The sequence below is a fragment of the Macaca fascicularis genome, chromosome X (assembly GCF_037993035.2).
Source record: "Macaca fascicularis isolate 582-1 chromosome X, T2T-MFA8v1.1".
Taxonomy (NCBI): Eukaryota; Metazoa; Chordata; class Mammalia; order Primates; family Cercopithecidae; genus Macaca; species Macaca fascicularis.
In genome coordinates this window covers 117,195,592-117,210,416 of record NC_088395.1, presented here as the reverse complement: position 1 = coordinate 117,210,416, position 14,825 = coordinate 117,195,592, and the positions used below count along the sequence as shown (strand labels likewise).

The following is a 14,825-nucleotide window of genomic DNA, read 5'->3' as shown; positions in this document are numbered from 1 at the left end:
TAAATTATATACTTCTTCAACTTAGTTCCTCATGACTAGAAGGCAAACATGCCCTGAATCAATGTATATTTTTTGAGCATTTTCCTGCAGGCCAGTGGTACTCAAACTTGTCTAAATATTGGAACCCCTTGGAGAGCTTCTACATATACCTGTGTCCCATCCCCAGAGACTATAATTTAGTTGATTTGAGGTATGGTCTGGGCTGTGGCATTGTTAAAAGATCCCAAAGTGAACATTATGTGCAGAAAAGTTTGAGAACTACTGCTGTAGGCCCAGGGTCATTTATGGTCTTGCTACTCAAAGTGTGGTTTATGGACTGGCAACAGCTAGGAGCTGGTTAAAAATGTTGACTCTCAGGCCCCCACTCAAGACCTACTACATCATAATCTGCATTTTAACAAGAACCTCAGGTGATTCTAATGCACATTACAGCTTGAGAGGCACTGATTTTGGGACACAGAATCTTCCTCAATGTAACAACCCCCATCTTCCAGAGTACATAGGGGGCAGGGTGTGGACAGGAAGGACAGGAGCTATTTGATAAGGTGTAGAGAACGGGGCATTAAAATGTATTTATTACGAGTACAGAGAGAACACATTCTTTTTTTTTTTTTTTTTTTTTTTTTTTTTGAGACAGAGTCTAGCTCTGTCACCCAGGCTGGAGTGCAGTGGCACAATCTCAGCTCACTGCAACCTTGCAACCTCCGCCTCCTGGTTCAAGTGATTCTCCCGCCTCAGCCTTCCGAGTAGCTGGGACTACAGGTATGCACTACCACACCCAGCTATTCAAACTCCTGAGCTCAAGTGACCCACTCGCCTCAGCCTCCCAAAGTGCTGGGATTACAAGTGTGAGCCACTGCATCCGGCCAACAGAGAGCACATTCTAAGGATGATATGGACATCTGGGACACCCAGCAATGATCACCTATTATGACTTCCAAGTCTGTGGTCTCACTGGATCCTCAAACCTTTTAGTGTCACATAGTGGTAGTTTCATGAACACAATTTTCTCTTCTGTCAGGAGTCTAACACTTAATAGTTTAAAAAGTAATGCAACAAGATAATTTCAGACAAAAACTAATATTTACGTAAATTACCCATGATAACGTAAAGCTTCTCATTGTATAATATTCCAATTTTAATCTCGGGCCTTCAGACCAAGTCTTATTTCATTGTGTGCTTGAAATTTTATTGATGCTGGTGATTCATTTAAAAAGTAAAATAATCAAAAAGTTGTGAGGACGGGACAAACAAGTCATTGCTTTTAAAACAATTGTCCTCTCAGGTTGGTAATGTTTATTAAAACATTTGGTGGCCGGGTGCAGTGACTCACACCTGTAATACCAGCATTTTGGGTGGCCAAGGCAGGAAGATCTCTTGAGCCCAGGAGTTTGAGACCAGCCTGGATAACATGGTGAGACCGCTATCTCTACAAAAATAAAAGAAAATTAGCCAGGTATGGTGGCACATGCCTGTACTCCCAGCTACTTGGGAGGCTGAGGGCTGAGGTGAGAGGATCATTGCCTGGGAGATCATGGCTGCAGCGAGCCACGATCACACCACTACTCTCTGGCCTGGGCAACAGAGTGAGACCCTATCTCAAAAAAAAAAAAAAAAAGGCTAAAAAATTCCACTTCTAGGAATCCTAAGTAATCAGAGACATACACAAAGATATACAAATAAGAATTTTTGCTACAGTGCTGTTTACAATACTGAAAAATTGGAAACAATCTGAAAGTTCACGAATATGGGAATGATTAAACAAATTATGGTGTATCTCTACTGTGGAATATTAATATAGCCATTAAAACTCATTATAGACTAAGATTGAATGGCAGACAAAGATGTTTGCAATGTATTTGTTAAGTAAAAATAGCAAGCTAAAAAACAATATGTATATTATGATCCCACTTTTTGTGTTAAAAAAGAAAGCATTGACCAGGTGCAGTGGCCCACGCTTGTAACCCCAGCACTTTGGGAGTCCAAGGCAGACAGATTACTTGAGCCCAGGAGTTCAAGACCAGCCTGGACAACATGGCAAAACCACGTCTCTACTAAAAATACAAAAATTAGCCAGGTGTGGTGGCATGTGCCCATAGTCCCAACTACTCCTACTTGGGAGGATGGGTTGAGCCCGGGAGGTGGAGGTTGCAGTGAGCCAAGATCGTGCCATTGCACTACAGCCTGGGCAACAGCCAGACCCTGTCTCGAAAGAAGGAAAGAAGGAAGGAAAGAAAGAAAGAAGGAAAGAAAGAAGGAAAGAAAGAAAGTGTTTATATATGCTAAGACAAAAAAGAGAAACACAAAGACTGGAGGAGCATACAGCAAAATGTTAACAGTAACCATTTTTAGGTGACTGAATTATGGGTAACTCTTATTTTCTTTTTTATTTATTTGTAGTTTCCAAATTTTCAATAGTAAATATGTGTTACTTTTGTATTTAGAAAACGTAATAAAATTTATCATGTAAAAAACTGCCCACCAGTATCCCAGTTGGCAATGTATTGAAGTCTGAATGATTAAACCAATTTTTCTGGAAGAGCTATTTTTCCCACTTTCCTACTCTGCTCAAGTATGTGGAGATAGACGATTGATTGAGCAACATGGAAGAAGAGAATTTCTGTCTCATTCTGTGTATCTGCCTCTCAGTGAGCCAGACATGGGTGTCTGCATGTTGAATCGCTCCTTAGTCACATTGCCTGAGAGTCAATATCCACATAGCCAAGGGCACCTGCTCCAGGTACTCTGCAACTGCAGAGCATCAGAAGGCATGCACTTGCTCATGCATTCAATCTGGAAATATGTTTTAAGTACCTACTGTGTGCAAGACACGGTTACACGCACTGAGGACAGAGATGTGAACAAGACAAAGGCTACTTGCCAGCATGGTCTTTACATTCTAGCGGAAAAGAAAGACAGTGAACCCAAATCAGTAAGGTAATTTTAGATTGTGGTGAGTGCTGTGAAGAGAAGCCAAACAGGAGCAAGAGAGAGTGAATGGGGCAGGAAGCACTTTTAAAGGAATGGTCAGGGAAGGCTTCTCTAAATATATTTGAGTAGAGTCCTGAATGACGTGAAGAGGTGAGAAGTGGGATAATCATGACATTACTGGCCTTTTAAAAAAATGACACATGACACAGAAGAAAAGGAACAAGGCAGTGAGGAGAGAAGTAGATGGAAGGAAGAATGAACGGTAAATTCAGTTATGTTGAAAAGGGAAAAGAGATAAATAAAATTCTCTGATAATCCAGCCACAAGCTTCATTGTAACAAGTGATTGCAGGCTCCTACGATAACAAACTAGGACCAATATTAAAGATGTGAGTTTCCTCTCTCTCTCTTCCCTTTGCTCTGGTAGAGGCTGACCTTGCCTTGCATATCAGTGGCCACCCACGGGCTTGGGTAAGATGTCCACTTGCTGAAGGTTCCCCAACTCACTTCTCACACTGACGTGCCAAACCCCTATTAACCTCAGTAGGGAAGGCACCAGGTTTAAGAGGCCAAAGAAAAGATCCAGAGCCAGCAAACAAGACATGGAGTTTTATTAGGGGCTTACGTACAGGGGAGAGAGTCCAGTGGAGGTGGGCTGGACAGGAGAACCACCTTACATATAGAAACAGTCCAGTGGCAGTGGGTTGGGCAGGAAAACTGCAACCTCTTGCAAACAGCATGCAGTTTATATAGCATTTTCACTGAACACTCTCCCCTTAACGACGACCACCTGGCAACCTTCATCTAACCCAAAACTCAAGGCCCCAATGCCCTGTGCAGCCCCAGGGATGAGCCTGGGGTTCAGATGGTCCTCATAGACAAGGAAATAATCTCCCAGTTGGCCACGCCCGGATTCCCAAGCTGGGAACACACATTCAGATGCGTCTGCCATACAGGGTCATTCTAAGGGTACACTTAAGTTATTGCTATCATGAGCATTTACCATACATACAACCACAATACCATCCCAATAACTGGAATTTCCATAATTACATACTCCTTTTAGGTTATGGCATTAAAAGTCCCTATTAAGACTTAAAAGTTTTCCCAGCTGGGATAATACCTCTCCTTCATTACCCCTTCCGCAAGGAATTCTGGAAGGCTCAGGATGGGAACATTCTCTTGGGCTGTGGAAATGGCCAGAAATGACTTCAAGCACATCGTCTTCCCCAAAAGAAAAGGAGAGTAGGTGGACATGTAGTGATCAGAAAGCACCTTGAAGTGCAGAGTGTGAAAAATGGCGGATATTGCTGAGTAGGTAGTTCTAAAGACAAACTTTGCTTTTCTTAGCATTTTCAAGTACCAGCCAGGGTTAAGTCAATAATGAGTTTTGTTGTTTGTAGATCCCTTCAGTCAAGTAAATTAAGCTCTTGGAGGGAAGGAGGTAGTGGTGCAAGATGACTCTTCAGGCTACTGGGAGAACTTTTAGTATATTACAGGTACTGCCAGTGCCATCATGGATTTCATGTCAGCTATAGCTGTAGCCAATATTAAACTGGTGAGCAAAGTTTGAGAAATGAATTTGGCTGTCATTCTAAAGGTAGTAATTGAATACATAGAAGTCTCTGTACACTCAGTGACCTCCTCCCTCTCTCCAACCCATGTAAAAAGTGCTAGCACATAGCCCTTAATTACCTAACATATCACCAAAAAGACTGGCCCACCAAGTAAATAAATAGCTAAAAAGGACAAAAGGAGGAAAACAAAAAGCTTGATTCCACAATAATCCACAAATTGAGTTTTCCAATCTGGAATCGTCAAGAGAAGACTATGGTTTTGTCCTTGCAATGCCAAATGGTGGTGGGGGTGGGAAAGCTAATCGGGTTACCAAGAGACATACAATAGCAATTTGATTACAACTTCTAGTCCAAATGTGTCTGATTGGCTAACAGTGAGTCTCCCTAATTAGAGTCACAGACCCAAAGCATTCAACACTCAGTGGTTTCATCCTCAACAATTCAGATATTCTTACAGATGGCATCTGTTGTTCTGATTTGAGTGTACACTTTAAGTACGCAGCTCAAGAGAGTACTGATTACAAGGCCAGCAAGGAAACTTAACTCACTGATAACCAACAAGAAGAAACTTTTTAAAACAGGGGGCTGAGGAAAGAGGAGGGTGGAGTGAAATGGAGAGTATTAGGGGGTTGGTGCCTCTATGCCTGCAAGCTGAAATTCAACAGTTTAGTTTACACATTAAATGATCCATAGTTGAGGGACCTGACCAATTTTTTGTGTCTCCCAACCATTCATTTGGCAGAGCATACATATGACTAATCTGACATCTAGATTTTGGCACTGGTGCTGATCCGGTATTATTGTTCCCCTTACAAACAAATCAAAGAGCATTCAGAAATGTCAAGCCAATTTGGATAGATCCTTTGGGCAAGTATATGCACATAAATGAGTGTCATGAATGTTTTCTAAGTATACCAAAATGATGTCAGGGATGTTAACCAAAGCCCTTTTTCAGCCCATTCCCTGGGCCTCACCTGGCAACACTGAGCTGGACAGAGCATGATCCTGACCCTGTATGGAAAATCCTATGTTCCCGTAAGTGCCTAGGAGATTTGTACCTGGCTACATTTTTCCTCATGAAAGTCCACGTCTCGGTGACAATAGTAGGGGGCCAGTGTTCCAAAGAATTTTGAATTCTGTCAACACATGGACTTCAATCAAAGGTTATGTGCTCCTTTGTGATTTGTGGCTTAATCTGTGGCTTGTTGCAGTGGCAGCCTAAGCTGGGCTAATCAAGTATCGGTGGAATTTCTGTCTCTCCAAGAATGTTCTTGTTAATTGTCCACTTTTGATAAGTCTGAGATGTTATGAACAATGAGATACATAAATGTAGAAGTTCACTTCTAGCTTTAGAAAACCATGACAAAATTCTACTTGCTTCCTGATTCCAGAAGAACTTCCAGGCCAAAGCTTTGACAACAAAGGCTACTTCTGTGGGGAAGAAACAATGCCTGTGTATGAGTCTGTGTTCATGGAGGATGGGGAGACAACCAGAAAAATAGCACTGGAGACTGAGAGACCACCTCAGGTAGAGGTCCACATTTGGACTATTCGAAAGGGTGAGCAAGACAACATTAATTTCTCATCTTTGTAAGGGGGCACAGAAAAGGATGAGAGGACTCACTTTAATTTTGCTTCAACCTGTTCCTTCGTTTGGATTAGAAGTTTTTTTGATTGCTTGGAAACTGACACATCTAACGCTATTGTCATTATGGCCTTTCAAATTTAACGATGGCCTATGCTAAAGATCACATATTGACCCTTGGGTTTCCAAAGCTGTCTTTTTCACACCACCAAAAGCTGGAGAAGTGATTCTCAACCCTGGCTGCCCATCAGAATCATCAGGGAGAGTTTTGGTTTCCTTTAAATACCAAATATCTGGGCCCTACCCCCAGAAATTATGATTAGTTGATCTGGAGTGGGGCATGGGCATCAGTGTTTGTTCGTAATGCGTCTCAGGTGATTGTAATGTGTAGCCAGGATTACAAACTATCAAACTGTAGTCTGTCATTCTTTCCAGAGTAAAGTTCAACAACCATGGAAACCCATTCATTCAGGGCAAAGCTAAGTCCCTAATATTGTGATGTGTATTATGGGGTAAAACAAATTTAAAACATCCTCCCTGCCCTCAAGAGGGTTATAGTCTTACTGGAGAAACCCCAGTCACAATGTTCAGTTCCTTTTCTGATTATTCGCAGTGACTACCACAGCAAGCCACATTCTGTTCATTGTGATCGTACAGCTCTTCTAACTTTTTGCAGGCTCAAGGCTAGTGCTGATTTAGTGTAGTCAAGGTTCCTCGTACTCCAAGTGGATAAGTGAGATTTCAGCTGGAAAATATACACATCTTTTTGCTACTGGCTCTCACATAAGGCTCAAGAGTACTCAAACTTCTGTGTGCTTCAGCATTACACAGGGAGCTGGTTTTAAATGCGGATACCTGGCTCCATCCCAGAGATAGGAATTCAGTAGACCTTGGGTAGAGTCCAAACATTTGCGTGTTTAACAAATAGGCAGATGATTCTAATGCACGTGGCACTTGGACCAAGCTTTGAAAAAGACTGCTCAGTGTTTATGAGGCTTTTTTCTCTCCCTTTAGACAACAGTCTTTATCTAAAGAATGCATTTCTCCCTAACCCTTAAAAAAAAAGATGCTTGAACATGTATATGTTTCTCATTCATGCTTATTTTTGGTCTATGCCTAGGAGTGTTGCTTTGCCATCTTTAACTCCCTAGCTCATCCATAACAGGACACCTAGGACTAGGCACTGGTTTATTGCGATTCCCCAGCAGTGGGCCCACTATTCATCATCCCACATCTTTCACCTCTCAGAGGTGTGCAGATGAATTTCAACTTGCTAATGTAGCATCTGAATAGCCCCCTGTTCACAGTGCTAGGTTATCAAGGTCTATGCTTGGTGGACACAAAAAAAAAGAGGCTTAATCTACTTTACCCGTTTAAATGGGCTGGTAACATGTTGCACCTTAACTATAAGGGCAGTTGCCAGTTGTCTACCTGTTACTGTGATAAAAGTTATTCAGGCAAGGTTGAGACTGTGGAGGGCACTCTATTTTAACTCTCCCCATTTATGAATAAGGAAGGCTGAAGGATCTGAATATTTCCCAAAGGAAAATATGCTTTTCAGTGGGTTCAATGACAAGGGTGGCTTCTCCATTTACAAAACCAACCTGCCTGCAATCCCACTGCAGGCTCTCAGTGCTTAGCCAGGAAGGCAGCCCAGTGGTTTGGCATGGACACAAGTCTACCCAGGTTGGGGGCAAGGGCAGAATTTCTAATACTGCCTTTAGCTGAAGAAGCTCCAGTAAGCACTTATGCTAGATTCCATGTGGCTTTCCCTAGGAGAGAGTCCCATGGTCAGCAGCACTATCTCCATCCACTAGAGAAGCCGAGGGGAAGCCAGTAAGCCAAGGAAACAAATGGAGTCAATTATAACCCTTGAGCCATCCAATTTCCTGGTTAAGCACATTACACAGCCCAGCTCGATACTCTTAAGCCCTAGTAATGAAATGATATGCTGAGCCTGAGCAGAAAAAAGGGAGTTGATGGTTCCAGATTGAGTGCCTGACCACTTGCTCCACTTTTTGCTTGGCCCTAGGCATTCTCCAGCACTTCCATATTGAGAAGATCTCCAAGAGGATGTTTGAGGAGCTTCCTCACTTCAAGCTGGTGACCAGAACAACCCTGAGTAAGTAGTGCTTTTCTTGACTGCTCCCTGGAAAGCACATCCAGTTTTCAATTTAGCATAGCCACAGCTAAAGTCCCTCTGCAAACTCAGTGAACATTAGCACTGCTCAGTATCAACACTACAGGATGTTCCATCTCTCTTCTGGCTGACTTAGCAGTGAATGGGGTGTCTGAATGTAATCTGAAAAGCTTGGACATGGTGAATACAAACCCAGATGTAGTCTGAGTGTAGGATACCTCAGGTCAAGGGTTCCTGAATGTCTTTAATGAAACTGCTAAACACAGAGTCTCAAGAGGGTTGGAGAAAGCTCGTAAGATTCCAGGTCTGGTATATTTGTGGAGACTTCACATCTGGAAGGGTGTGTCCTCTGGTGGTGGGTTTGAAAGGCAAAGAGAAATTGAAGGCATATCAATTCCTGTGTTGTGTGAAAGCTCTTTTACTCGTTGGGAACTGCCCCTGGGTGGTCATGTTTCCTTAAAAGCATTCAGGCACTCAAAAATACTTGCAGCTCTCCCACTTTCCACACTAGATGGAGCCTAGGGACTAAGATACTGCTAGGCATTGGGGCGGGTGGTGAGCACTTCTAATGGGCTAAAAGGCACACAGTTTCTATCCATAGGGAATTATAATGGATGAGACAGAACATGAAACTGCCTTCAGTATGAATTAGTATAGTTCTGAGGAGTTAAATATCAAAGTGCTCAGGGGAATTTGCAAAGAACAATGAGATGAGAGCCAGGTGGGCTTAGTTGGGGAAGGCTTCGGGGAGGAGGTGTGTTTTGAAAGAGAAGGGTATGACTGGGCAATGGGTCAGGAAGTCAGTCCAAGAAAAGGGTGCAGCCTAAGAGAAGACTCAGACAGGAGCAAACAAGAAATGTGGGTAGGGGAGAGGAATGATCACAAAGGCCACAGAAGGTGCACTAAAAGATTAGAAGATTTGGAGGTAGAAAGCAGTCATAGGGCCTGAAAAAAGCCAGTAAAATGTTTAGACATAAGGCAAGTAGCATCTGTCGTTGCTGCAAACTTACAAATAGCATAGAGATATCAATACGGTGCTTTGGAAAGATGTCTTTCGGCTATCAGATGCATCTATTACATTAAGCACATACTTGATGAAACCAGATTATGAAGTGCCCAATTTATCATGCTAGGACATTGGAATTGATCTCCAGGCCAGAGAATGCCAGTGGAGGTTTTTAAGCAAGTGAATGGTGCATTCAGGTCTGCTTGCTTGCTTGCTTGCTTGCTTGCTTGCTTTCTGTCTTTCTGTCTTTCTGTCTTTCTTTCTGTCTTTCTTTCTTTTGGAAAGAGGTCCTCACTGTGTGGAGTGAAAGGTGGACCCTTAGTAAGAGAAGTGGGATAGTCTGAATTAGGAAGTAATTATACTATATTAAATCAGTGAGACAGGGGAGGAGAGGTCACTGTGAGAAACATTTCTGAGGTTAAATCAACAAGATCAGCATCAAGGAGAGAAATGAGTTTGGAATGGGTCTGATATTCATAACTTGACTGGGTGAATAGTAATACCATTCACCAACAGTGAAACTGTGAAGAATAAGCAGGTATTGGTGAAAAAGAGTTTCACTTGGAACATGTTTAGATTAATATGCTTAAGAGCCATCTGAGCAGAGTTATCCAATAGGCAGCTGGAAAGAGAGCCAAGGCAGTCAGTTGCTTGTCTTTGGCAGGACTAATAGAAAATAACAGGACAGTATGATAATTCAAATGGAAAAGTTGGGAGTCCTTACATGTGAGTAAGAAAGGAGGCAGAGTCTAGGATCCTAGGATCAATGACAGGACTTTTGAAGTTACTTGTTTTAGTTCATACTGTGAACAAGGCATTATGCTAGGTTCCAGGGGACTTAAAAAATGATTTAGATGTACTCTGTGCCCATGGCAGGATTTGGGGTATATAATGGAGTAGAAGGTATGTGCCTCAAACTGTGTGCAGCTGAAGGAAGTTGGTATGATCCTACAGAGTCACCTAGGAGCAAAGAAGAACAAACCCAACTCCTTTATATAATGTGCATAGCAGAGCGCAGCACATTATAGAGATTCAGTAACAGCTGGTTCCTTGCCCAAATCCTCTTCTCGTTTTTTGTTTTTCCTTCTGTCTTCCCATTGAGTCACAGAGAATGGGGAAAAGGGATAAATCCAAGGGAGAAAGGAGCAGATAATTCAAGCCCATAGGGAAGGTGGGTCATGTTCTCATGTGGCTAAGGGAAAGAAAAGAGGTTCAAGACAGGTTTGGGCTTAAGAGGAGTTGGCTTAACTTGGACTAGGAGTTCTCCAGTTGCAGTACCATGCGCACAGGAATAAAAAGAAGACAAAAGACAGTATCCAGGTGGGCAGAGACAACAGGGGGTGGAAGGGCTACAGCCAAGTTTACTCTGAGTGGAAAGGGATTCCATGGGGTATGTAAGAATGGATGAGGAGCCATGGGAAGTGACTTAGGGTGCTAAGGGGGTATAAGGACAGCATGTGGACATAGGAGAAAGCAACGTCAAGAAGTTTTTAACAAAAGATAGCAGGAATAGAGAAAAGAGTGATACATAATCAAATAGTAATCAAGTAACCCAAACCAATATTTGGGAACCCTAAGGGTGAGCAAAGCCCCAGTAATACAGTAGGTGCTGTTTTCCAAAGTGCCTTTTTGACCTGGTGCCAAGTAAGCTGCCTAAATAGCTAACAAGCAGATATTGAAGCATTTTGCAAATGCTAAATATACTGTAAAAATTCCAAGAATAACACTTAGGTTTTGCTCTTGAGGAGGGGCAGTTCTGTATTATTCTTGGGATTCTTACAAATGCTATGGGTTGAAATGAAAACTTCATTTCCCATTTTCCATATCTGCCACTAGAAAAGGGTTTTGGGGGCATTTTTTGAAACCAGCTGACATTTGTATTCCAAATCCCCTGGTAGGTCCATGAGTAAGTGGGTAAGCATGGGGTATATTGGTTCTATTCCTAATTTGCTCTGCTCTCCTCTTACACACTCCCGGCCACTTTGTGTTTATTTGCCTTTTAGGCCAGTGGAAGATCTTCACCGAAGGAGAAGCTCAGATCAGCCAGATGTGTTCAAGTCGTGTGTGCAGAACAGAGCTTGAAGATTTGGTCAAGGTTTTGTACCTGGAGAGATCTGAAAAGGGCCACTGTTAGGCAAGAAAGACAGTATTGGATAGGGTAAAGCAAGAAAACTCAAGCTGCAGCTGGACTGCAGGCTTATTTTGCTTAAGTCAACAGTGCCCTAAAACTCCAAACTCAAATGCAGTCAATTATTCACGCCATGCACAGCATAATTTGCGCCTTTATGTGGAGTGGTGTGTCAGCCATTGAACATCTCCTCCAAAGAGACTAGAAGAGTCTTAAATTATGTGTGGGAGGAGGAGGGATAGAACACCACAACACTGCTCTAGTTTCTTGGAGAATCACATTTCTTTACAGGTTAAAGACAAACAAGACCCCAGGGTTTTTATCTAGAAAGTTATTCAAGCGAAAGAAAGAGAAGGGAATTGCTTAGTAGGAGTTCTGCAGTATAGAACAATTATTTGTATGAAATTATACCTTTGAATTTTAGAATGTCATGTGTTCTTTTAAAAAAAATTAGCTCCTCATCCTCCCTCCTCCCTCCCTCCCTCCCTTCTTCTCTCTCTCTCTCTCTCTCACACACACACACACACACACACACACGTCCATACTCACATTAAACTAAAGCTTTATTTGGCAAAGCTGGCCGAGACTCTATGTTACTTTTCCCTTGACTGGATCCCAAGTAGCTTGGAGGTTTTGGTGCCCAGGAGAGTAAATAATTGTGAACAAAAGGCTCTGCCCTTAGGTCTTTGTGGCTATTTAAGTCACCAACTATAGAGGCAGGGTGAAGAATAAGAACACTATTTCATGGCCTCATTCACTCACTTAGAAATGGTAAATAATTTTTCCCTAATGATACCACTTTTCTTTTCCCCCTGTACCTATGGGGCTTCCAGAAAGAAGTTAAATTGAGTAAAATGATCAGAAACTGAATCCATGTAAGACAAAATAATTGTTGAAGAAAGAACCTGATAGAAGTCAAAAAGGCCATCTTTTTGCTTTCACATCAGTAAAATTTACCAAGTAATAGATCAGTACTCACTAATATTTTTGAGACCATAGTTGTCTGGCCAGAAATATTTTATTAAATTACTAAATTCTAGAAGCTCTTTAAAAGGGAAGTTTTCCTTCTTCTCCAATTACAGGAGTTGATTTTTACTTTGCAAAGTGGCTTGTTCCTCATGAGTATCTGCATGTTGGCTCTTCAGTTAAGAAAATTATTGATCATTTAGGGAGCTGGATGTTCTGATATTTTTATCCTAAACCTTCCTACTATCCTTGCCTTATTCATCAAGCAGGTATTTTAGCTGAGAATTCTAGAGAAGGCTTCTCCTAAAATGTCTACTTGCAGCCCAATACCAGAGCATAAATTATCCATTCTGTGGTCTGGCTTTAGAAATCATCTTTGTGGGAAGACTTAATTCTTCACAGCAAGGCTCTCAGGCATGCCTTCTAGATTTGTTCCCTCTGAGGGGCAGGAATGAACTGTAGAAATGTTTTAAGGACCCAGAAACCCCATATGTCTCATTCCATGACTATAGGTGAGAGAATTTTTCCTAAGAGGATTTGACACCAATAGGGGAAAATGTAAAATGTTCAGTCTTTATGACAACCTGGCATAAAGGAGTCAATTTTTATAAAAGAAACACAAGGGCCTTATGGCCAGGGCTTCTGGGGACAAGACTCTCACCAGTTCATCACACACGTTCTCCTCGGAAGAGAGAAGCAGGACATCCCTGTTGAAAGGTCACAAAGCATTTGTGTGTGTGTGTGTGTGTGTGTGTGTGTGTGTGTGTGTGTGTGTGTGGTAAAGGGGGGAGGGTGTTATGCAGCTGCTCCCTACATCCCAGAGGTGGCAGTGTTTCCATAATGTGGAGACTAGTAACTAGATCCTGAGGCAAAGAGGTGTTTCTCCTTCTGGATGATTCATCCCAAAGCCTTCCCACCCAGGTGTTCTCTGACAGCTTAGCCTTAAGAGAACATGCAGAGAGTTTCCCTAGATATACTCCTGCCTCCAGGTGCTGGGACACACCTTGCAAAGTGCTGTGGGAAGCAGGAGCTGGGGAGCTGTGTTAAGTCAAAGTAGAAACCCTCCAGTGTTTGGTGTTGTGTAGAGAATAGGACATAGGGAAAAGAGGCCAAGCTGCCAGTAGTTAGTAGAGAAGAATGGATGTGGTTCTTCTTGTGTATTTATTTGTATCATAAACACTTGGAAAAACAAAGACCATAAGCATCATTTAGCAGTTGTAGCCATTTTCTAGTTAACTCATGTAAACAAGAGTAACATAACAGTATTACCCTTTCACTGTTCTCACAGGACATGTACCTAATTATGGTACTTATTTATCTAGTCACTGTATTTCTGGATTTTTAAATTAATAAACAAGTTAATTTTGAAAAATCATCTGTAGTCTTGTTGCATAAGTAATTGACTCTCTGGTCAATACTGACCTTGGACAGGGTAATAGGTCATGGGTGGGTGCGGTAGTTTCACAATCACCTTGACATTCTTATACTATAGCACAGTGGTTAAGAGTGTGAACTTTGCAGTCAGACTATTTAGATTTTTAAGCCCAGCTCTGTACTTACCAGCTGTATTTGTCAGTCTCCCCAACTATAAAATGGTATAATAGTGGTATTATTTCCCTTTGCCTGTAATCTTGCAGTGAGCTTTAATTTAGTCATTGCATATAAAGTGATTAAAATAGTGTCTGGCGCATAGTGAGTATTCATTTATGACCATGGATATTCACGGATGTCATGGCACTGAAATTGGCTGTTGATTTGTGATCTCCCTTTAGGTCAAGATACTTAAGAGATTGGGTACAGAAGGCCATTGACTTAGGTTTCAGTGTGGCCTCAATTTTGGTCTGCTGCTCACATTATTTTTTTTACAAGCATTTGTATAGGGATCAGAGTAAGAGTTTTGTCACATATGTTGATCCAAACCAAATCCCCTCAAGCTCCCAATACTAGCTAAATTTGTGCTATCACAGAAGCCAAAATATGAGAGTGCTTCAAGAGAGTAGTCAAACGTGTCAGGTCCTGCTGAGAAGTCAAATAATATAGATACAGAAAAGTATATATTGGTGTTAGCAACACAGAAGAAAAGTGTTGGTGTAGTGATTGGAACAGAAACCAGATGGGAGTGGACTGTAAGAAGTGTGTGGAGAGATGAGGAATTGAAGACAGCAGCTAAAGACAACTCTTTGGAAAAGTTCTACTGCAGAGTATGGAGAGATACGGTGAAGGAAGGAGCTGGAGAAGGATATGAGGTCAAAGGAAAGCCATTTTGTCTTAAATGTGGGAGCTATTTGGCCATATCTGAATACTGGGGTGGCAGGGTCCTATAGAAAAGATTGAAAATAATGAGGAAAAGGAGATTAGCCTGTCGTGTGAGATGCGTAAGAAGCCATGCCTCCATGCTGCACCCCTGGAACTCACAACAGTTCTTGACCCACACCCTGGATGGAATTTTGGCCTCTGGTTGCCAACACTCATGCTGAGCTGTGCGTAGTACCC

The 14,825-nt window shown here is 42.0% G+C and overlaps 1 protein-coding gene across 8 annotated transcripts in view; it reads left to right on the top strand.

The window, feature by feature from the left end:
• Window positions 1–13,707, top strand: part of CHRDL1 (chordin like 1) — a 121,418-nt gene extending 107,711 nt beyond the window's left edge. For all 8 annotated transcript variants that reach the window (XM_045384503.2, XM_005594368.4, XM_005594370.4 and 5 more), the window contains exons 10-12: window positions 5,899–6,066; window positions 8,125–8,214; window positions 11,242–13,707. In XM_045384503.2, the coding sequence (XP_045240438.2) occupies window positions 5,899–6,066; window positions 8,125–8,214; window positions 11,242–11,372 (389 nt within the window). In that variant the 3' untranslated portion in view covers window positions 11,373–13,707. The remainder of the gene's footprint in view (window positions 1–5,898; window positions 6,067–8,124; window positions 8,215–11,241) is intronic.
• Window positions 13,708–14,825: the final 1,118 nt, after the last annotated feature.